Source organism: Aptenodytes patagonicus, chromosome 6 (genome assembly GCF_965638725.1).
Source record: "Aptenodytes patagonicus chromosome 6, bAptPat1.pri.cur, whole genome shotgun sequence".
Lineage (NCBI taxonomy): Eukaryota > Metazoa > Chordata > Aves > Sphenisciformes > Spheniscidae > Aptenodytes > Aptenodytes patagonicus.
Window position 1 is genome coordinate 52,732,949 of NC_134954.1, and position 23,618 is coordinate 52,756,566.

General features: G+C 36.7%; 1 protein-coding gene across 1 annotated transcript in view; it reads left to right on the plus strand.

Annotated features, from left to right (window-relative positions):
* SLC25A12 (solute carrier family 25 member 12) overlaps positions 1-23,618 on the plus strand; it is a 50,961-nt gene that overhangs the window by 16,658 nt on the left and 10,685 nt on the right. Inside the window, exons 5-13 of the mRNA XM_076342624.1 lie at positions 3,889-4,028; positions 6,806-6,952; positions 8,010-8,148; positions 9,489-9,582; positions 10,213-10,297; positions 15,536-15,620; positions 15,989-16,147; positions 19,384-19,436; positions 19,626-19,706. Coding sequence (XP_076198739.1) covers positions 3,889-4,028; positions 6,806-6,952; positions 8,010-8,148; positions 9,489-9,582; positions 10,213-10,297; positions 15,536-15,620; positions 15,989-16,147; positions 19,384-19,436; positions 19,626-19,706 — 983 coding nt within the window. The remainder of the gene's footprint in view (positions 1-3,888; positions 4,029-6,805; positions 6,953-8,009; positions 8,149-9,488; positions 9,583-10,212; positions 10,298-15,535; positions 15,621-15,988; positions 16,148-19,383; positions 19,437-19,625; positions 19,707-23,618) is intronic.

Consider the following 23,618-nt stretch of genomic DNA (forward strand, 5'->3'; position numbering starts at 1 on the left):
ATGATGACTGAATAGACAGATTTAAAAAAAAAAAACCTATCAAACAACAAACCTTTAGCATACTTATGCTAGTACTTAAAACTATCACATTTATATTTTCGTGTCTCTAACAAGCATGATTGATGTTCCATCACTGGTGAGAGGGAATGGCAAACTCTGTTAACAGGTTGATGGCACTGGAATTGTGTGAGGTTTCCACTCTGCTTCTTGGGGAGCTGATAAGTCAAAATAAATAACAGGTACTACCTCAAGGCTTACGTGGGCCATCAACAAGACATCGTAGTATTTATAACTTACAGTATTCTTCTTCCTCCTGTGAAATTCAGTATTGCCTAAAAACTTTGTTTTTCTTATATCATTTTTCTGAGCCCGATAGGTAACGGTGTTTGATGGAGGCTGAGCCAGTCGTGTATGCTGCCTGCAGATAGCTGCTCCAGGCATCTATAATTTGTTTAAAATGATTGGGTGGGGAAATTCTGAAGCAATCTTGAGAGAATGCATGTTGCCTTGGAGGTAACGTACTAGTGCACTAGAGTAGTAGGTTTATTGTTCCTGGGGCTGATGGTAAGTTGAGTATGTCATCAGGCTGCTGACTTGTATGCCTATCTGAGAAGAAAATGCATTGCTATAAGCCTGGAAAGAAAGTTATCAGCTCAGTAGGAAAGAATTCCACTGCAGAAAGGTGAGCAAAGAGTAGGAGAAGACATTAGTAAATGAGCAACATGTATTGACAGGGACAACGAATGCATTCTGTAAAATGTCATACTAAAATGAAAGGGTTTAAAAATAATTTACTGTTTGCCCCCTGCAGAATAGCTCTGTTGGAAATTTGAAGTACTTGTAGTTTATCTTAATTTAGAAGCATTACTGGGTTTTGACTGAGGAAGATAAAAAAAAAAAAAAGGCAAAAAACCCCAGCATCTGTACCTTAATGTTACCTGTTTTCTTTGTTGTCAGTGCTTTGCTTCTGCTGTGAAAAAAATAAATTAAAAATAGGACATTTGATCATAATTCAAAGTGGTGAAAGTGTAGGTGATGATCATATTATGTATAATTTCTGAAATGTGATTGCCCAGTTGCTGCTGCTTCTCACATGAGTTGTTAGTTGTGGTGATGGCTATTTCCTTTAATATAAGAGAATAGCCAACAAAATTGGATTGAAAAGGTATTCTTGGATATATTGTGAAGAAAGCGTCGCTACTCTTGGGTAGAAGTAAATTTTAGTGCTATCTAGAGATGTTTGAGAATCCCAAATGGCTTTGGAAAATTGTATTTAGAGTTTCAGTGGTTTTAACTGTGTCAGTTATTCACAACAGGTACATGGGTTTGCCCCTGTACCCCAAATCTTTCATAAACAAAGGCAACATGGAATTAATTGTGTTAGATACAACAGCATATCCTTAAACCCAGACTACTGTAATACATGCAGTATGCATTACTGATTGTGAGTGATTGCCTGTGGAAGAAAAATGGATAAGGCACCTCAATTTTCAGAGAAGCAACAGGCTAATTTGGATACTATATTTTTAAAGCTAGTTAGCCACTACTGGGATTCTTCAAGTACCAATACACTCAACTATTGAATATAAATTTATTAATTAATTTACCAGTATTATGTGCTGAAGAATCTTGACTTGTCATGTGTTGATGACTAGTTGTAAATGTTTTTAAGACGAAAAAATCAATAGCGTAGGAAACCGATTCTTGGTTGTTTAAGTAGTATACATTTAAATGCTTGAATGAGAGTTGTGAAAAGACCAGGGGCTTAAGTCTCATTAAAATAATTGGAAGATTTGTCTATGTGAGCATGTATGAATAATTTCTTATAAGAAAAAAGTGAGACTTTTTTTTTTTAACCCTTCTCTAAAGTTAAAAGAAGCAATCATTGGAAACAATTGAAATACAATTTAAATTTTCTGACTGCTTCAGCATGTTCTTTCCTAAGTTTTTATTAGGAGAACTCAGTGTGTATTAGAAGTCAGTTTTACAGATGTGTAAGTAGTCACTAGTTGGCACCCTGTTTGTACATTAGTAGCCAAGCCAACAGATCCAATTAAGCAGGCCTGTCTTCTGTTCCGTTCACAGTTCAGTGCCATTTTGCAAGCTCCATAGTGAGCTGCACTGGTCTGTTTGTGTTTGTAGTACATGAAGACTCCAGGTAATTTGGTCAGAAGCTGCAGTGAATCAGTGGTAGGTGGGGAACTTAAATTTACCACTTCTGGTTCCTTGATCTCTAGCAATGATGAATGAATCTACTACAGACAAGACTTTCAATGGAAGTATCGCAAAATAAAATAGTTTAGCACCATGTATTGGGTGCTTTATCTCTCATTTTCTTAACCCTCACCTTGCATATTGATACTGGTGAATAGATACAAGTGGACAGTTACAAGTAGCCAGGGTAGGTTTTAAAGTTTCTTGTTCACCCAAACAACTTGTTTACCCTACCTTGCAGTAGAAACTATGGTTTAAATTGCAGTTTTTTGACTATAGTCTATGTTTGACCTTTAAGTAAGGGCTAAATTATAGTTAAATCACTTACTTGCCATAATCTGCCCTTTGAATATGTAATCTCAAACTAACTGTGAAGCAGGTGATCTAGCCAAGGAATCCTACTTTCTATGTCCTCGTTCTGAGACAGATTTGTTATGAACATTCCCCTTCCTTTCCTCACTGAAAAGATAAAGCCATATAGTGATTTGCCTAGATTTGATCTAGAACTAGTCGAATGGCTATAAAATTGAAAGAATGAACGAATCAAGTAGTCCTTTAGCATGGAGAAAGCAGCACATTTACTCCAAGTAAATAGCTCTTGATGGAGTTATCAAATGATATTAGAGTTCTTCTCATTGCATTTTGTCTTGTAGCAGAACTGTTTAAACATATAAAAGAAGAGGTGTGTTTTCAGCTAAAATATTTTGTACTTTGTTTTAAATTTAAGCTATATGCCACATTTTGTTTTGGTTGTTAGGAGGTTCTAGGTTAGTTGATAAATCAATTCAGGTACTTTGAGGTAGATTTTGAAAAGTGTTCATGTGGTATGGGTAGATGTCCGGTTATACTGTTTATGTGGTTGGATAATCTGCACAAAAAACAGGCTTGTTTTGCAGCATGGCAATGCTGTGTAGGAATAATGTACGCTTTTTTTTCAGATGAGGTTTTTGACTGAATTCAGATAATACATTTGGCATTGAGATTTCAGTTGTACAGTATACATACGGAGAATTCCATATTCTGAAATGACCGTTTTTTTCTTTACTTCATTTAAAAGAGAACATCTCTATCTTCACTTATCTTAAAACATTTTAATAACTGAGACTACCAATTACGTTTTATAGGATTTGATTTTTGTGCTAAGGCTTTATCAAAAGCTTTTAATAAGGTGCTTTCTGCTGAGTTGATGATATGTTTTAGATGGCATTTCTTATACCTATCTTCAATAGACATATTCAGACAGTGTGATTGTAACAATCAAGTTTCAATCAAACCATACTTAGTATGACAAATATTGTATGAGATTGTAATGCAGGTATTCGTGCTCTTGATAAAGGGCTTAATTTGACTCCTAGCAGAGATGGAGAACCACTATTGATTTTTATATCAGAATGCAAAATAGCTCTTATTTGTCATGTATGAGGGAAATTGCTTCGTAATTAAAACTAAATAAAACACTCGCTCCAAGGTTTTATGCAGTACAAAAGTATCATGTTGTGGCAACGTGATGCAGATCTTAAAAAGATCTGTAAAGGTTTGGTTAGCAATTATTCTTAACAAACTAAACCACTCCTTAAACAGCTGCTTAAAACATCATTTGTTTGTGTCCTTCCTGGAATGTTTGTAGATTTACTGTACCCCAAAGCTCACTTGTTGTTTTTCCCTCCCCCAAAGCAAATGTCAAAGAAATATTTGAACAAACTATTATTCATCTTCAAATCCCCTTCAACTGGGACTGCGAGTTCATTCGACTGCATTTTGGACATAACAGGAAGAAGCATCTTAACTATTCAGAGTTCACTCAGTTTCTTCAGGTCAGTTATTAACCTTCCTCCAAAGTAGAACTAAAATTCATTTACGCTTCTAATAATACACTAATACCATTATAAATTTTGAGCTTATTCTGGTAGTGATAATCATTATCTGATACTAATCCTGACAGTTATGATGAACTGTTATTTCTCCATACCAGTTCTGTAAACAGGGTGTACTCATTGTGCTTTAACTTGAATACCATCCTATAAAAGAATGGGACTAAATATACTGTTTATGAAATTAATCATTTTACTGATTGTCATTAAACTGGATTGAGGGTCTACTTTTTCTGTCATAGGAATTTAATAGCAAAACTAACCTCTACCAGAGAAATATTGCATCCTTAATATAACCAGTTGTTATTAACCATATAACCTTCCATATAAAGGTTTTATCTTCTTTAACATTTCTTTTAGTTTTATGAATGTTACCCTAATACTTACCCTTTTTTTCTCTCGCTGGCATGCATGCTACCACACATATGTTGGGAGTTTGGTCTTAAATGCAGCCAACTTTGCAGGAGGCAAATCTGCTTTCCTGAGATGTTGCTGAAGCACCCTCTAGGGATCAGGCTTTAAAGGATCTCACTCCTAGAACTGGACTTCATGCTTAGCCAAAAAGTTACAGTAAAACATATTATGAATTGAACATTAGAAGGAAGTAAAGGAAGACATCAGTTATAAAGGGTGGAGGAAGAGGAAAGTAGGAGAAATGTACATTATAATTCATGAGAAAGGAGTTCGCAGAATTGTACGTAATTGCACCGAATTCCATAAATTAACATGTAGTGATCACCTCATGGTATTACTTAAAATTTTCTGTCTAGCAGACCTGAAGAAAAATAGATTATGCACTTCCAGAGCTGGCCTTTGGTACAGAATAGTTTTGGACATACTGTCTTAAAAGTAGGGAGTGACAGATGTACTTTGATATAATCTGTAATTATTGTCCAGGATAAAAATTGAATCATAGAATAGCTTCGGTTGGAAGGGACCTCTAAAGGTCATCTAGTCCAACCCCCCTGCAATGAGCAGGGGCATCTTCAACTAGATCAGGTTGCTCAGAGCCCCGTCCAACCTGACCTTGAATGCTTCCAGGGATGGGGCATCCACCACCTCTCTGGGCAACCTGTGCCAGCGTTTCACCACCCTCAGCATAAAAAAATTCTTCCTTATATCTAGTCTAAATCTCCCCCCCTTTAGTTTAAAGCCATTCCCCCTTGTCCTGTCGCAACAGACCCTGCTAAAAAGTTTGTCCCCATCTTTCTTATAAGCCCCCTTTAAGTACTGATAGGCTGCAATAAGGTCTCCCTGGAGCCTTCTCTTCTCCAGGCTGAACAACCCCAACTCTCTCAGCCTTTCCTCATAGGAGAGGTGTTGAACCCTCTGATCGTTTTTGTGGCCCTCCTCTGGACCCGCTCCAACAGGTCCATGTTTTTCCTGTGCTGATCTGTATCTAAATCTAGAGCAGATTCTAGAAAAACATGTCTAACTAGATAGGATCTGAAGTCTATATTGTAAATTGAGATACTGGAGTTTGGCACAGTCTTTCAAGGCTGCGATATAACTTGATGTTACTTTCAAGGAATAAACTGTGTCCTGCGTTTGATACTACATATTTTAAGTGATCCCAGGCACAAATTCGGGGCACTAGTGCAGAAAAAGAAACAGATTGCTAGTAAGAATCTTTTTGTTGGGAACCCAGAGCAAAGTGATAAATACCTGTTCTGGTTTTATGTTTATTGTTCCAAGATACTATCATGTAAGATACAGTAGCCTCTTACTGTCATCATATAATAAAAACCTTTAGTAGGGAAGGGTAGTATGGGCTGCGGTAATTTCAATATGTACACAAGTTGGATATTGTTGTCCCTCCTTTTAGATCAGGTTGGTTTTCTTATTTGGTCTAACAGCATCTTGTGGGATTTGGGACTTGGATCAGAGCAGGCTTGTTGCACCCTAATCTAGAAAACCTTGATCTTGAGGTTATAAGACTTGAGAAATTACTGTAAAGGTGATATAAGCTAGATAGTTTGCCCTCTTCTTACTGTCTGTCAGAACATGATTATTATTTTAGCTGCTTCTAGAGGTCTGAATGACAGCTGAATGTGTTTTATTGTTTGCTTGAATAGAAGGAAACAACTTTTTCTGGACATAGAATTCACAATCATCATTATTATCTTGAGGTTAGGTTACTGCAGCGTGCTTTATATGAAGGTTTTTACAGGTTGTACAGGAGTTTTGAATTGCCTGAAATGAGTGACCATTTCTGACATTATGGGAGGTAGCCGTTGGGGGCAATCTAAATCTATATTATATAATTTTCACTATCCTCCTGTTTATTTTCAAGTACTTTTCAATGAGTTAGTCTGTAATAGCCTAGTCATATTTCATCTTGGATGTGTAAGAGATCAGCTCACTTTGAGTCTTTAAGATCAATATTGGAAGTTTCTCTAGCAGTTAAGTATTTAATAAAGGAACAGATAGCAGACAGGGCATGGGTATGTGAAGTTTATTTCTCAGATCAAAGTGTGTATTTCCTTACAGTTGAATTGAGGCTTTTCTTTGACAGAGGAATGAATCTGTGGATAGAATCAGTATGCAGACTTCTTGTTTTAGTTGAGCTGGCATTTAAGTTTAAACTGCAGTTGTGCTGTGGTCTACGCGCACAGACGTATTGAGGCATGCTGTAAGAATTTGAAATTAGTGAGAGTTTTGTGAACAGTGTGAGTTACAGAATTTGCTTCTAATCTGCTATTTCTGAATATTCATTCTAGGAGCTGCAGTCAGAACATGCAAGACAAGCCTTTGCGTTGAAGGACAAAAATAAAAGTGGTATGATAACTGGGCTGGACTTCAGTGACATCATGGTTACCCTTCGCTCGCATATGCTAACTCCATTTGTGGAAGAAAATTTAGTTTCAGTAAGTGTAAAGAAAAGTGCCTTGAATTTAGCGTTCAGTAGCTGTAATGTTTTAAGATGTTACTGCTTCTCTCCCACTTTGTCTTCTCCTACCTGTTTATCACTGCCCTGGTGCTAGAGATTATCACCTTCATCATAGAGTGGGCAGGGTAAAACATGGCAGCACTCCTTGGCTGCAGTAGTGGAAAAGTTTGGCAGTCTGGTTTACATGCTTAAAGTGCTGTTGGAAACAGTTTGAGTTAGTCTACTATACTTTCCACTGAAGCAGGGCAAAACAGTACTTAGCACAGAAAGAACATTCATTTAGGACAAAAACATCTAATTTTTATATTTGAATATATGACAGATCTCAAAAGGTGGAGACTACTTACAGTTTTGTCCTTTTATACACTCTTACATTCTTTTCTTTTTCAGATCAGAATTTGGAAAATCAGTATGTAGATTCTAGAGGTAGAATGGTTACAGCTGTGGTAGTCTGGCAAGATCTGTAGGTAAAGTAATGACATAAAAGTTATAAACTAAAAGTATATAGTATAAAAAGTATATAAGAATGAAAATTATATAAAATATAAAGTAATAACTTTTATCTTACTATTTTACCTATAAATCTTGCCATGCCTAACTAATAAGGCATACTGTCTTCTGACAAATTTATAGTATCTACTAACTTTAGACTTTGAAATAAATGGTCACTGCTGTATGTGATGCAAGAAGTCAGTTAGTGCCTTTATCTAAAATAGCATTTACGTGCATTTCTCTATTAGAAATAGAGAGTATTAGAAAAATACTCAGTGACACATTTAGTGTGTGTATCAGATAAACTGAATAATAATCTACTTATATGATTATTTCCTGATCGTTTCCTAATGTTCAATTTTTACCAAAAAATAGTATCCTGTCTAATAATTCTCCCCTCATGCTTCTATTAAGAATATCTTAAAGTTACAGCAGTAGAAAGATATCTTTAATTGTTTCCTTATTTGCTCAAATGGATGTTTCTGTAATTTGTAACAAGATGTTGTAAAAGGCACTTAACTGCATTCATTTAATTTTTAAAGGTAGCTGGTGGAACTGTTTCACATCAGGTCAGCTTCTCCTATTTCAATGCATTTAATGCCCTTTTGAATAACATGGATCTTGTTAGGAAGATATACAGTAATATAGCAGGTACAAGAAAAGATGTTGAAGTCACAAAAGGTAAAGTATATTTCTTACATTTTATTAATTTTTTAGTTCTGTCCAATTTGTAATCTGGTGTTGCATATGGGTTAAGGCAAGTCAGAGGCTGCAATAGTATGCAAGGTTAGGGCTACTGTGAAAGTGTTTAAAGGGTGATTTTCATCCTCACAGGTTACTAATGATTTTCAGCTAGCTCATTAAGGAGAAGAATTGGGATTCTGGCAGGAGCCATGTTGGCTGTATTAGTCTGAATGGATAACTGCAAGTCAGTATATTATTGAGGATTTTACCACTCCTTGAAAGGGATGCATGGTTGCTTAGAGATAGAAAGTTCCTAGGGAATGTGATAGAATGGGTTAAGTTTGAAAATCCATTATCAGTAACCTCCATGTTGTTTTAGCTCTAGTTACTTTATCCATGATTAAATCTTTTTTAGAAAAATGGTAATAATTTATAACTTCTTAAATGCTTACTTGCCTGAGTGGTTTTAAATGTAGTTTATGTCTGTTAGGACATAGCTAATCCCTGTGCATATGAAAGGTTGCCATTTCAGTCTTGCCGCAGGCATGAGTGGATTGCTTTTGTAGTCATTTTATGACAGATTTTATCACTGATTTTATTACCTGTATGGATGGGACCAGCAAAGCCTATGTGTGGTAAAAAGCATGCCAAGTTCCTTTTTTTTTCTTCGTTTGGCTTATGTTCATATGCTCTGCATACCTTTGTCCCTAAAGGAAAGCATAAAATGCCTCCATCCTCCAAATTGTGCTAACAAATTGCCTAGCAATGTTTTTTGGTGCAGATGCATAAATACACCTTGCTTGGATTTGTGTTGTGAAAAAAAGCTACTGTGTTTTCACTGCTCAGACTTGTTTACTCTAGCTTGCCAATCATGTCATGAACATGTCATGTAATTTGGCTAGTTGAATACCTAAGCTTGGGCTCATTCAGAGCTAGCAGAGAAAGAAGTCTGAACGTGATGGCAATAGATGAGTCAGTTGCCCTTAAAGCTGTGAATAATGGACCATTATTCTGTTCTGTTCTGTTTTGCAGAACTTCAGAAACAAGAATCACAAATTGTGGGTGTGGTTTTATTAAGCTTGCTAACATGAGGATTTTTGTTGACTTTGATGAATTCTTACCGTAAATCAGAGCTGTGGAGTCAGACTTGCTCTGGGTTGAAAAGGCCTGTTTCAAGATAGATGTTCTCCTAAAGATATCTTTTCCCTTTGCATTATGGATTTTGCTTCTTGGTGATAGATTTCATTTTTATGATATTAAAGTTATTTGTGAGCATTTAAAGAGGAAATGTGACAAATAACACAATCGCTTTATTTCTCTTTCCCTTTTAAATCCAGAGGAATTTACCCACTCCGCAATCCGATTTGGACAAGTTACACCACTGGAAATAGATATTCTCTACCAACTTGCAGATTTATACAGTGTTACTGGGTAACATAATAATTTTATCATTTTACAATCATTATTTTGCTGTTTTCTGTGTGAAAACTACTCATTTTTGTCTTAATTTTAAAAAGTTGTGTGTTCCATTGTATTTCATGACAGTAATTTATTCAATATAAACTGACTTTGGTGTATGCATGGGTTTTGTAAGTGAATTGTGTACGTCAAGCACAATTATTAATTGTCATATTATAGGTATACATATAAAATAGCAAAATACATTACAGTAGTCCCAAAAGGCTACAATACACTGGTATTATTAACTTTAAGTATTGAGGATGTTTTATATGGGTCTTTAACGCATGTGAAATCTTAGGTAGGAATACCTAGAAATAGTTTAATTTGTGTATTATATCCTTTGTTACTAGTAATCAAGAACTTGCTTTTGAATAATCCAAGCTCCCTTTATCTCCACTTGTGAGCTACAAGAAGAGAATGCCCTTCTAACTCCAAGGATTCTTTATTGCAGTGTAGCAGACTTCTTAGACGTGCATTCAAATATGACAGGTGTTTTTTTAAACTCAGGATGTATTCTGTGGGGTGAGGCCAGGAACACTGTATTGAATATGTTTGATGTTTTATCGAACAGTAATTTGTTTTTCTCTGCCTTGTGTAAAGGCGTTTAACTTTGGCAGATATTGAGAGAATAGCACCGCTGGCTGAAGGTGCATTACCTTACAACTTGGCAGAACTCCAGAGGCAGGTAGGTACAAGTGATACATACAATAAAATTGTTGACGTTAAGTGAATGTTTACATGTACTTGCATATGAAAAATAAGAAGAATACACTTTAAACAGATTCCTAACAAGTGAAACATGCTGTGTGTATTGCTATAAGGATAGAAATGGGGCAGACCATTGAGTGTGTGTCTAAACAAGATATTAGATGTCATATTGAAGGATGGCCTGTTTAGATCCGAGTATGTATAGATACTTGGATTCCTTACTGTGAATACACTTGTTCACTCCTGAAAAGGCCTTTCACTTCACTAAGTACTCTAACCCTGTAATTATAAAATTATTTTTAGATAGTAAAAAATATGAGTATTAAATGCAAGGCTTATAAATGTGTTCTTTTTTGAAAAAATGGATGAAATGATTGGCTTAACCATTTATCTAAAATGATCATTGAATTTTACTGTACTTGTTGGCTATCTGACCTGGACAGTAGAAGGGGAATTCAAATTTATTGGGACTGATGAAAAGGGTAGAATCAGAAGATGAAAAATATTGCAGTAGAATGTTAAACCTCTGTTTCACCAGATCTTTACATTCATGTTTGCTAGCTTTGCTTTTATCATAGTTTCTTTATTAAACATACACACGTATAGGACAGCATAAGAGTCCCAGACTGTGCAGTAGGATTTTGAATAAAATTGTTTCTTACTTAGATGGCTTTTTTTACAACTGTAAGAACTGAAGATTTAGGACCAAACATTATGCAGGTGTTTAGCTTATGTTTAGACTTTCCGCCACAGTTACTGGGTACCATACTGCTCACTTTCAGGAGTACAGCTTGCAAGTTTGTGTTAAAAATAAATCTAGATTTTGGGGGCTTATCTTCACTATGTTTTTGGTTCAATATATAATCTGAGAGGATTTCTTTTGCAAGCAGATCTGTCTAACGCTAGTTAAGCTGTGAATTAAATTTTGCCTTAACCTTCATCTAACGTTGAACCTGAAGTACTGCTGATACTGAAGCTCGCAACATAATGGGGAGTCTGCTGTGCTGCTAATAGAAATATTCCATTCCATTCCGGATATATTCTAGGGAAATCCTTTTTCTGGACCATTTTGTAAGTGACTGCTCTCATGAGAGTAGTTCGGGGGAATTAACTCAACTGTTAATAATGTAAAGACAATAATGCACTCAAGAAAATCCTTGAAATGGTTACACAGCAGATTCAGAAAGGGAGACATACATACATGGTGAATTAGATGGTTGCATAGTCATAAAATACATAGGCCAGTTGCACATTGGTGTTTATTATGCAAAACAAAAAAAAATAGGATCTGATCTTAAAAGTTTCTGATGCACAATCTGTTATTTATTTTTACTGTTAGAACTTCATGAGAAATTGCAGTTCCGCACAGAGCTGTACATTCTCGAGTAAGAAAATACAATAGTGTTCATCTGAACCAGCGCATTTTGCTCCAAGGATGTCTCCCACATCCCCTTTCCCTCTGTAATATACAAAGGGAAGTAGGATATCTAATTCTTAAGATCTTGTATGAGCATATCCCGTAGTTCTGACTAAATACATCTTTGTGTACTCAATAGATAAATATAATTTTTCATCCTGAAGGTTCCCATTTTCTTACAATGTCTAAACAATTCCAATTCTCTCTCTTTCAGTCTGCATTAAGAGTTTATGGGGTGCCTGTCAAGACATCCAAGGGCTCTGATTCCCAAGTGGGCATAGCCTGGCTTGGGCTGGGTTCTGCTCCCAGCTGCCCAGACCTCGCTTGGTACCCAGACAGCTGAGCTTCTTACGAATCAGCTGCTGAACAGCCACATCTTGCAGCTCAGTATTTATGGCAATCTGACGCTGGTGATGAGTTGCGTTAAAATGCTGCTCCTGAATCGCAGTGATTCAGCAACTGATTCCCAAGTAGCTCAGCCATCTGGGCTGTTGGGCAGGAGGACGTGCAGCTGGCAGCAATACCTTTGTCAGCCATTCCAAGCTACGCTGTCTCCCACAAGGTGAAATTCAGATTCCCTACCCTGGTGATGCCAGTCACAGTACTGCTGCAGGGTGGCCTGAGATAAAGCGGCAGCGCAGTGACAAAATCACCTGTACCTTGTTGGCCACGTGAATGTCTTGTATTTGCCAGTGGATGAGGGGTCCCAGGAGTCTGTCTGAAAATGAAAGCCTGCGTTTATAAAGCCTTTTATTTCTCAGCGCACTTTTTGTGTATGTTGCAAAGAGATTCCTTTAAGCAGTTATATCCACTACAAAATCTAGGATATGTGTCAGTGACAGGAAAATTTTGAATTAGTTCAACTGCTATGGTTGAAAAATTGTCCTATACAGAATATAGCAGCAAGTCTTCCATATGTGGGACTTCAAGTGTATTTTGTTTACTGTTATTACAGGTGGATTTGATCATTCAGTTCTCTTTCAAACAAATTGGTCTGAAACGCAGTGTCTGGTCTGTTCTTAATGTTACCGCTCTGTTGTCCTTAGGTGATTAGACATATCTGAGCCAATGAAATAAGTGTCCAAAACCTACTTAATGGTAACAGCCTTCCTATGGATTCCTCAGGACAAGAATGATGGAATGAATTGACGCAGAAATGTGTATGCAGTGTTTATCCAGACTAATGAGAAATATTTTTGATGAAGTTTTGTAATTACATTCTGAACTGCCAACTTTGGTTTTAATTGGTGTCTTTGTGGCACTCACCTTTCTGAACAGACAAAATAGTAACTTTCTTTTGTTTTACACTTCAGAATTACCTTTGTAGCTTGGCACTGTTATGAAATGAGCTCACTGATTAAAGTTTCACTCATCACTAGATGAGTGAAACATCTTTTCACACTCTTTTCACACTCTTGGAGTAATACATTATATTTTCACCCTATTCTATATTCTGTGTTAAGAGAGCACAGCAGAAAGCAAAGTAATTTAGTTTTCTTTTGTTTTATAAGGAAGTCTTTTATTAGACCTTATCCTTTGTTAGCCTTATATTACCTTATTGAACGGTAACGATAAAATGAAAGATAACCCTTTCTGGAAGAGAGAATATCATTCCAGTGAGGTCCAGCTGTCCCTGGAAAATGAAAACAAGTCTGTAATCACTTTTATGTGATTTTAAAATTCCTTCTTAAAGGAAAATCTAAATTTTTACATAAACTCACTCTATCTTTGTAGATTTGGTGGAAATGGAAATTAGCCTGCTTTCAACCATGTTTACTTTATTGTCAATTTTTTCATTGTGTAAGATTTTCTTAAAGCCTAGCAGATGAATATCCTATGAGGATGACAGCTACAGTAATTTTCTGTTTATAAATATTCATGATTTGAAAGCTATAGCATTAATTACATTCATTTACATATCCATCTGAACACACAAACTGCAAACTTTGTGGACACTTATTTAATAATATCAAAGTGCCATTTCCTTCACAAAGAATTTGATTTTTAACATCCAGTGACATATTCATTAAGACTAACGTCTGAATGTAATGACTGGATTTTGATGAGAGCTTAGAAGAAAAAGAATAACCTTAAAACAGCTAAAAGGAAGCAGGTGTGCTAAACTAGGAGAAAATTTTTGTGGAATGAAAAAACAGTCCTGTTTCTAAGCCTTTTTGGGGTAGTATTATTGCATGTGTCCGTTATTTACATGAATCAAAAGATACATCTCTGTATTTTAGAATTTATTTTTGTAGTTATTTTGTTTTTATTGTGGGGTTTTTTTAATAAGATCAGGAAAATTTAGTGTTTTAAGACTAGTGAGGACATTCTTCAGATTTATTGCTTCTATTTGCTTGTAAAGGCAATACATCTGATTTATACTTTTTTATGCTTCCACATGTGCAGTTTATAATTTTGGTGCTACCCAAAATTTCTCTGTTCTTCTCCATTAAGCTATATTGTTGGGGGAGGAAAATGTCTCGTGGAAGGAAATGGTGGTAGCGATATCTTTTTCTTCTGTGGAAAAACCGTACAGAATAGAATTCATGTTTTTTTACAGGTAATGATCCATCTTAATCTCATAGGTTTTTGTTCTACATTGTGTACATACAGTGTAACGTGCAATAAAGGCAGGTTTTTGCACATCCAATGTAATACCAGTCCAAACAGAGTAGCTTACACTGAGGTACATGCTGTCTTTCTGTGGAAATGCCACTTTCCAGAGCTTCAATAAGCTGAACATAACTTAGTTCTTGGTGCGTTAGCTGTGAAATGTGCATGTGATAATCTTTGTGGAGAATTCATAATCTGCATGAGAGCAAAGCCTCCTGTAGCAGTCAGAGGTCTGTATACATTCCAGCTGTGCTGTCAGGAGCGCATCTGCTAATGGTACAGGGTGCTTTTAAGAAAAACAGGTTTGTGTTTGGGAGATGGGCTTTAGTATCTGCTTTAATATGGAGTTTAACAGTTAATATCTTGGCCACTTATATAACCCAGACAAGTTATACTGCATAATATAAATTCTTCTCTAATCCCCTTATTTATGTTTGGAAGAAAATTTGGCCCATCTTGCATACTTTATAGTGCAAGTTTGTGAACACTTACATCTTGTTTACCAGTTACCTTGTTTCTAATAACCATCTAATAATATGATTATGAGTCTCTGCAAATATTTTCTGTGCAGACTTGTATTTATTTAAAACACTAATACATTTATATTAGTGTATGTGATTGAAGTGAGTGAGGTCATCATTGTGTCTGTAAATTATCAACTGCCTGAAAAAGTCTTGTGGAGAATACTTTGGGGAATAGTTGACTTTTTGCTTGTTTTGAAGACTTGAAACGTCATGTTTATGCTATGTATCAATGTATATGTAATCTTAAAATATATCCCGTGCTGATAAATGATGTCTGTGAGATACTGTATTCCTTTTGAGATATTGAGGTTTATTTGAGCCAAGAGGGGTTCTGCGCCTTACAAATTTGAAGGCAACAGAATGGAAAGTAGCAAAGTTGATTTGACTTTCTTTCTACTTTTTCTTGACCATAGTTGTTTCAGTTATACTAGGAATATGTAAGGAAGAATATTTTCTGAAAGGAATATTTGAAAAATGTGCTTCATTCATTAGGCGTAATGGAAGTTACATAGTAATTTCTTTTTTTTTCCCTCCTTAACATAAAGCTACCAATTTTTATCATACTCTTTCTGTAATGTTGTAAAAGCCAATTCACAGGCATCTTTGTTTTCCCATGCAGATTTTCAAGCTTTTTTTTTTTTCTTTTCTTTTCCTCACACAGCAATCTTTTGGAGAGTTAGGCAGGCCTATCTGGGTCCAGGTAGCTGAATCAGCTTACAGGTTCACTTTGGGCTCAATTGCGGGAGGTGAGTAATATTTCTGACCAGACTACTTGGTCTCATCTAAGGTGCATTTCTTGGTTATACATGTGAAGAATTGGAGGGTGGAACCACTTTTGGTTGTGCCATTCCCTTTCTTCCCTTATTGCTTCTCTTCTAGTATCCCTCCACAGTCCTCGGAAACTACTCCAGTAACAAATTTCCTTACTGGTAATTCAGATTGGTTTTCTTTGTTCTGTGCACCTTGTTTTATGTAATAGTGTAATCCATTCTCCTTGAGACTTTTTTCTTACTTCCAACATATCAGAGATCTTACCAGCTTATATATTCATAAAATGATATACCTCACCAACAATGATGTTGCAGAAATAATACTCCAAATCCTTTCTTAACAGCTGTTGGTGCTACTGCGGTATATCCCATAGACCTGGTGAAAACTCGTATGCAGAATCAGCGCTCCTCTGGTGCAGTCGTAGGAGAGTTGATGTATAAAAACAGCTTTGACTGCTTTAAAAAGGTTTTGCGTTTTGAAGGCTTTTTTGGTCTTTACAGAGGTAAGTGGATAAAAAATATATATATCGAGTTGGGGGTTTTCTGCCCCTTTTTTTTTTTTTTTTAATACCTCAACAACTAGTTTCTTATGGGAAAACCAGGAAACTTGATACCTTGAGCACTGTTCGTCATAAACAATTGCTGGGAAAAACTGAGCATATTTTTGTTGTTACTGATTTGCTCCTTGCTGCTTAGGTTGTTTAAAGTCCTAATTTCTGGGGTGTGAGTGTTGTGGATGTGATTGTTATCTCACAAACTGAGGATTGTAACTTTTGGCTGGGGGCAAACATCAGGAGCAGATTAGCATCTGAGGAATAAAGATCCATTTTACTGCAAATATTTTTTGTTAAAAGAGATGAAAGACAGTCATTTTGAAATGTACCTGTTAAACTGGATGCCAGATCTTATGCCTCATACTTTTGCAGGTAGTGGGACTTGTTTTATGATTCTATCCTGTGAACAAGAAATTGCATCCTGCTGTTGTATTATGTTGCTCTGTTTTACTTTAAAATATCAACAGTGGAACTCATAAAAGTTGTAATGTAAAAAAAGAAAAAAACCCTCCTCTAAAATACAGATTAAGAATTCAAAGCAACTTTTTATCAGTTTTATCAGTTAGACTGAAAGATATCTTACATCTTCTTTTAGCTTAGGAGAAGATTCTGAACGGGTTTTTATCGCATCAATAAGATGACTTACATAGAGGGTACATGCTAGCCAGTCCTCTGAAATGGATATTTAGTTGAATTCTCTGTTTTTAATTGTAATTTCACATAACTTCATGAAGTGCACAATTTTCATAAGGATCAGTAAGGTATTTATTAATTGGCACACTTTTTTTTTTAGTTGGAGCAAAGTCACTCACTTCTGTGATGGTCACAGCTTTTTTTTTCTGCTTTGCAATGTGTTCTGTCAATGAAGACACTAGACAGTCTCCTTTAAGGACGGCATCTGAGAAGTTTTGCATGTGAAAGTCTGTAGATTCTGGCTAAAGAGTTTTTGTAATCTTGCAGGATTTTGCTATGCAAGTGAGTAGAGGGAGGAATATGTCAGTGAAAATGTTAATGAAATAGCTGTAATCTCTGTAAATTACGTCTTACTGGTAAATTGTTTTCCTTTTTTGTTGCTAAATCTTTCACAAAAGCAAATACTCCTTGACTTACATTTATGAGACTATTTCTACAGTGCTGTTCTACAGTACTGTTTTCTCTCTCTTCCCGCCCCCCCTCCCCAACCACATGGTTTTGCACAGCAGCTTCTAAAACTGATCATTTGTTATTTTTATTTTTGTTTTCTAACCTTTCTCAAACACTTTGAAATGAAGGATGATTCCATTGATGAGTTAAAAGCAATGCTTTACAACTGAGAAAAAATGTGCTTGTTTGAAAGAATGTCAGCTTGTTAAACTTCTTAATAGTCTGTTTAATAATAGTCTTTAAGATTGTTTAGCATAAGAAGTTCATGTAATTGTTTTGAAAATGTTACGGTTAATGGTCAGCATGTTACTAAGGTCTTGGACTCATAGAATTAGTTGGTGTGTGAAAGTATATTAAACTAAACAACAGAAACATTTATGGAGTTTACTGTGGGTCTGTTACTGGGTTCTTATATTCCTGAGCTGGGTTATCCTAATTGTATTGTAATATAACGATACAATGCAGTCGTTTACCACAGTTTAAAAAACAGATCTGAACGCATACTGGAAAGTTCATATTTTTAAATAAAGACTTACAATTTTTGGTCAAGAAAATTACGACACTTTTGAATCCTAGCATCCAACTTCAGAACTAATGAAGTATCTTCTAAGGTCCCTCACTAGACGATGCAGGGTCCCAGGTTCTCTGGCACACCGAATGCGTGTGCCCAAGTTGTTCAGCTGCATAAAAGGAGGGGTGGGGAGGATTGTCTTGTGGTGTTTTGTCTGGTATATTTGGGTTTTTAAAGTGTAGGCACTGCACAGATGGATTTTCTTTTCATGGCAGATCAGAGATTCAGGCTGGGAGGGCAGCATTTCTTTTTGTTATTGTCAACCTTTCTTTGTGTTTAATAACTGCCTTTCCTCAGCATAGTAAGTGTAAATCGCACAGAAAGTACTATGTTGGAAGAAAACACTACACTGCATATATTAACTGCTGCACTTTCTATTTAGGTGCGTTTGCTCTGAGCTTCCTTTTAAGAAAGTAGTATAAAAATTCTGCAGGCTGAGTACTTTAGGTAATTTTGAACATTTTTTATGAATTTTTAGCTATTATTCTTTTCACTTAATGGATAATGGAAAACCGCATCGATACAGTTTTGTTGCTGTTATCTGATATTTGATATAATTAGCATGGGATTTTTTGTTAGTTAACTGGCGAACACTCTTGACAGGCTGATATTCCCTAACCATGGAATAACATTAGGAAATGAACACTTCTAATAAAAATAAGCCTTTTAAGTTTTATAATCTATACATATGCCAAAATGACTGCGGAGAAAATGGATTTAAAAATAACAGATGCTGTTATAATCTTGTATGTTAGGAAGTTAAGACTGCCATCTACTGATTTTTTTCTTAAACCTATTAGTTCCTAGAAAAGTGTATGTGCTTTTGTCAAATGGCAGTTCATTTTGATAGTAGCTATTTTCCAGGAACAAGGACCTTTTCAAAATCGGTTTCTGTCCACTAATGCTTCTGCTTGGTAAGATAAAAAATACTTAATAGTAATAGGGTTTAACAAAGTTCATGCTACCATGTTGGACTGAACGAGAAAATCCTTTATATCCTTAGTTGACTGGAGCCTTCAGAAAACTCAGGTTAGTGAGTCAAGTAGAAGTGAGTTGATAATTTATCATAGTCATGTGTATATCTCATAATTACTCTCCTATTTTAAAAAGTAATTGCAAGTTTTATGGGAAAGTGATATTAAGGGGCTAAAAAAGTCAAACGAACTCTTATGTAGTAGACCTATGTTCAGTCCTTACCCTTTTTTTTTCTTCTGTACAGCAACAGCATCGGGCTTGACTTCGTTGTGGAAGGCAGATCTGGTCATCCTTTTCATTACCATTTTCAACAGAAATCTTAATATAAAATTGTATTGGTATGAATATGCAGTGCTCTAGCAGCATCACATACATAAATGTCATCCACCTCAAAGGTTATCCCATGTGCAGAAAGGCATTTCTGTAGAGCTCTTATAAAATACTAGTTTCTGTATTAGGAAGATAATGTTGCCTTGTGGTGTCTTTGTTTCTATAGGCTTGTTACCACAGCTGATAGGTGTTGCTCCAGAAAAGGCTATTAAGCTAACTGTACGTATCTCCCCCCCCCCCCCCGGCATTCTTTTGTTTGTTAACATACATAGGATTTATTTCCTAAAATGTGTGAAAGATGACCACTTACAAGCACTCTAATATACATGGTTACGGATGTACTTGATATGTGTTAATAAGGAGGAAAAATAACTTAAAATTGTGTGTAATGTATTGTATCTTTATTAGGTGAATGACTTTGTCAGAGACAAATTTACTAAGAAAGATGGTTCCATTCCACTCCCTGCAGAGGTCCTTGCTGGAGGCTGTGTAAGTATTCGTCCTGTATTCCTAGGAAAAATTGATTCTCAGTCATGTGCAGTATAGTTGGAATGACAGTTAATGGGCGTGCTTTGTCGATTTGAACAGAACTGTTCTGTTTTCTCCCAGTCACAAGAACTAAAAAAAGTCCTTTTTCTGTTTGGAAAGCTTTGCATACTTCTGAGTTGAGTTCCCCTGGAATTAGGTGCTTGAACAACTTCTTTTGGCTCAGTTTCCAACACTCAGTTACAGCAGTGGTTTTATTCACAAAAGGCTAAAGAGAGGGTGCCTTTTCTCCCTTTCCATACTTTTGCTTTGGGTTGGCGTTCATGGTTAGTTTGGAAAGATGCAGGTAGTCCTTGAGAATGGATTGTAGAGATTATGTTTGAGTTTCCTTTGGCGGAGGTGGGGGGGAGGCTAGAACAGTTTGAAAAATCTATTTCTTGCTGAAGATTTTAAGAAGGAAAAGAAATGCACTCTTCAACTTGCTATATGTGAAATTTTTCTGTTTGTGAAAATGTGGAAAAACTGAACAGTGTGGTCTTATCTTTCAGAAAACAGGTATGAGTGAATTTTCTGTTTAAATGACTTTGTATGAAATGTAGCTACATTACTCCAGATGCTAACTACATCCATCATTTAAATACAGTTCAAAAACAAATTCTGTTTTTGATGAGATTTGAGGGCTGTAATTCAGTGGATCTCTTAGCAATCTAAGTGGCTTGAATTGATATTGATGATAGATTTTTTTTGTTTTGTTTTGTTTTGCACATTGGCTAATTTCATTTGTGGGATTCCCCAACAGTTGTTAACCCTATAAAATGTTTAAGGCTTGAGTTAGGTTTCTTTTGTAGCAGAGAACACTAATAACTTCCAGTTGAGTAGGCTGACAGGCTGGTATAAAACCTCCTCAGCTTACAACAAAACCTGGGGCAGAAAGGTTGTTGACCTCTGCAAACTTTTAATTCAAAGAAGCAGCCCTGAAGGGAGGCTGCTTATAGTTCTGCCTGATTTAATTTGGCAGCCTGGTACATGCTTGAGTCTTCACCTGTCAGTGTACAAAGTTTATTTTCTGAGAAATGTGAGAAAGCAGCTGTGATGTATAGCTAGCAAAAGACTAACCTTTTTCTGGAAAGCTCAATAGCACAGAAAGCACATACAGGTCATTTATAACAGAAGTGAGTGTAATTCATTAGTGTTTTCCTCTGTTGTGGTTAAAGTCATAATTAAAATCAAATGTCTGATAATCAGTTTTATTATTTTACATTCTTTTGTACTGAAATGTATAATATTAAATTCATTCTACGGTAGAGGCTTTTCCACTTCATGGTACATACTCCTTTTTCAAAATAACTTTATTGTCTTACTGTAGTGAACATGCAAAAATTGGGGAGAAATCCGAGTTTCGGATAAGCTTTCAGAAATTTGGATGTTTCTGTGAAGCTGAGCAGATTTATAATCTGTCCGAACACAACCCTTTCTGACTGTCTGAGCGGATATTCTCATCTCCTTTTTCAAGATAATACTTATCTCATTCAATCTGGGAGAATTTTAAACAAAGTTGGCCTTTGTACGAGAGGAGTTGGCCACAGTTTAGGAACCTCAGGGATGTTCATTTCTTTGTAGTGTCCTCTGGATCATCTGATATCTTACCAGTTGATGACTTTTCTGTCTGTACTGCTGCTTAGTTCCATTTTAGCAATTTCACTTCTTCCTAAATAGCAGAATCTTTATTAGCAAGCCTATAAAGTTTATTCTAAAAGTCTGAAAGTATCAGTTGACTAAAGCAGTAGCAAGTTGATATGTTAGTCTTTCTCTTTCTCATCCTCAGTCCTTTTCATCTTCATTGTGACAGCTCTTTTCCATGTTGACTTGCTTGGAAATAGTGTTGATCTTCGCCCTTCTGGTGTTCATTGTATACTGTTTTTCTACAAAATATTACGAGACATAACCAACAGTTACATCCAAAGAAGTGCCACAAGTAAGCTCAGTCCATTTATGCATGCAGAGGCACGCAAGACTTTCTTTTTGGGTGATGCTACCTTTCTTCTTCGTTTTTCCTTTATTCTATTCCTTCTCTCTCTGTTAGTACAAAATGATGGGTTACTGTGGGACCGTTTGGATTTTATTTATGCCAAAATTATTTTCAGCATCTGGATTTGGGTAACTTGGTTTTTTGTGGTTTTTCTTTATTGTTTGACACACAAATATTTTGCTAACAGTACACTATAAATATAGGCTAAACTCAAAACATGCTTTTCACCTTGTCATAACATCAGAAGAAACAGCATTATACCTGTATGTAGTTCTCAGAGATGTACTTATTACTGTCTCTGACCATCACTTGCCTGTGTTTAGTGTTGAACCTTCTCCTGATTAACAGGAATAATGCACTTTTTCATCATTTCTGGTATGGAACTGGTAGTGGATGAGCAAGATGAGCAAGCCATATTTTCAGCCATTTATAAATGGCTGAGTTTACAGCAGAGGCCTTTCTGGCCTTTGAAGGCCCACCCTCATGCAAGCTGTACAAAAGCACGTTGTGCACGCCACAGTCCTCAACCAGGAGCAAAAAAAATTCATGTGAGGAAGTGGAGGCAGCTTGGGAAAGGCTCCGGCAGACCTAGCAAATTCTCCTCTCTGGATGGCAGTGCCGTATCAAAGCCTACGTATGGTGTCACAGTCTTCTAAGACCCACACGTGAGGACAGGTGAAACCTTTGACATTAAGACAGTAGTGATTCAAGAGAGCCTGCGTCAGCTGTATAGCTCTGGAGTGTCTGTAAGAAGTGCTATACCATCCAGCAAAGAGGCTACCCACAGGCATGTGCCTCCTCCACACATGGTAACTCAAGAGACTGGATCTCTTTGGCCAAAATCGTACTTCTCAGGCTCCAATTATTCTCAGCTCCTGTAAGGTTATGGAATAAACTCCCGTTCCCAGTAAGAGGAAATGTTTTCGTTCTTGAAGCTGTTAACAAAGACATCTGCCCACGCGGTGGCCTGTTTATATGGTCAGCTGCCTGTCTGTTGTCTTTCCTTCCTTACTGCAGGGCAGGGACCTCCCGCAGGCAGCCTGTGCCCTGTGCTCCTTGAAACCTACCTGCTAGCCGCTGGGCAATGTAAATGTCATTGGGAAGTGTAGGGTCTGCTCTGTCAGAGCCCAAATATTCCCAGCTGCTCCCAAGCTGTAGCTGTATTTGAAATCTGCAGAACAGCTACATGGGGCAGCTCAGTTACAGCAGTCAGGTCATACCTGTCATCTGGTCCCTCATGGATGAAACTGATATCCCATCTTCCTACCTTCCCGAGAGTAGGCTGGTTTGTTAATCATCAACAGCACTGTCCGCACTTACGCACGTTCAGAGAAAACAATTTCTTTCCCTACTGTTACTGTAATTAATTGAATTACATTTCATTGTAATTCAGTGATTAGCCTGCATTTCTGCCTTTGGAGTTTTCAGCTACCATTAGCTTTGAGTGGCAGGGGGACTGAGTGAGGCTTTGGCAATGCTTTCCTGTATCCCAACAGCAGCTGGGGAAGCAGAGACCGCATACCTGATATGGACAGGGCTTCTCAAAGGAACTTACACACATGACGCACGTGAGTACATCGTGAAGGGCAAGGTGCTGTAGGGCAACTGTTCGTCCTCAGTTGGGAAGTGATGTTGAAGTAGACATCTAGCGCTGTGTAAATGATTCTGTTAGTATCTGTTACAGTTCTGTTAGTAAGTACTGTTACAGTAGACAAAGGTGCTGTGATTTTTAAGCTGTAGTTCCTATGAGTTACACAGGAAGGAATGGATTCTTCCCATCAATGCAATGTGCATGGTGTGTAGCATTTTGAATGGATGAATCCTGTTTCATCTGATTTGTGCTGCAGGGAAGAGGAGGATGTGGGGTGCCAGACAGAAGGGGTCTA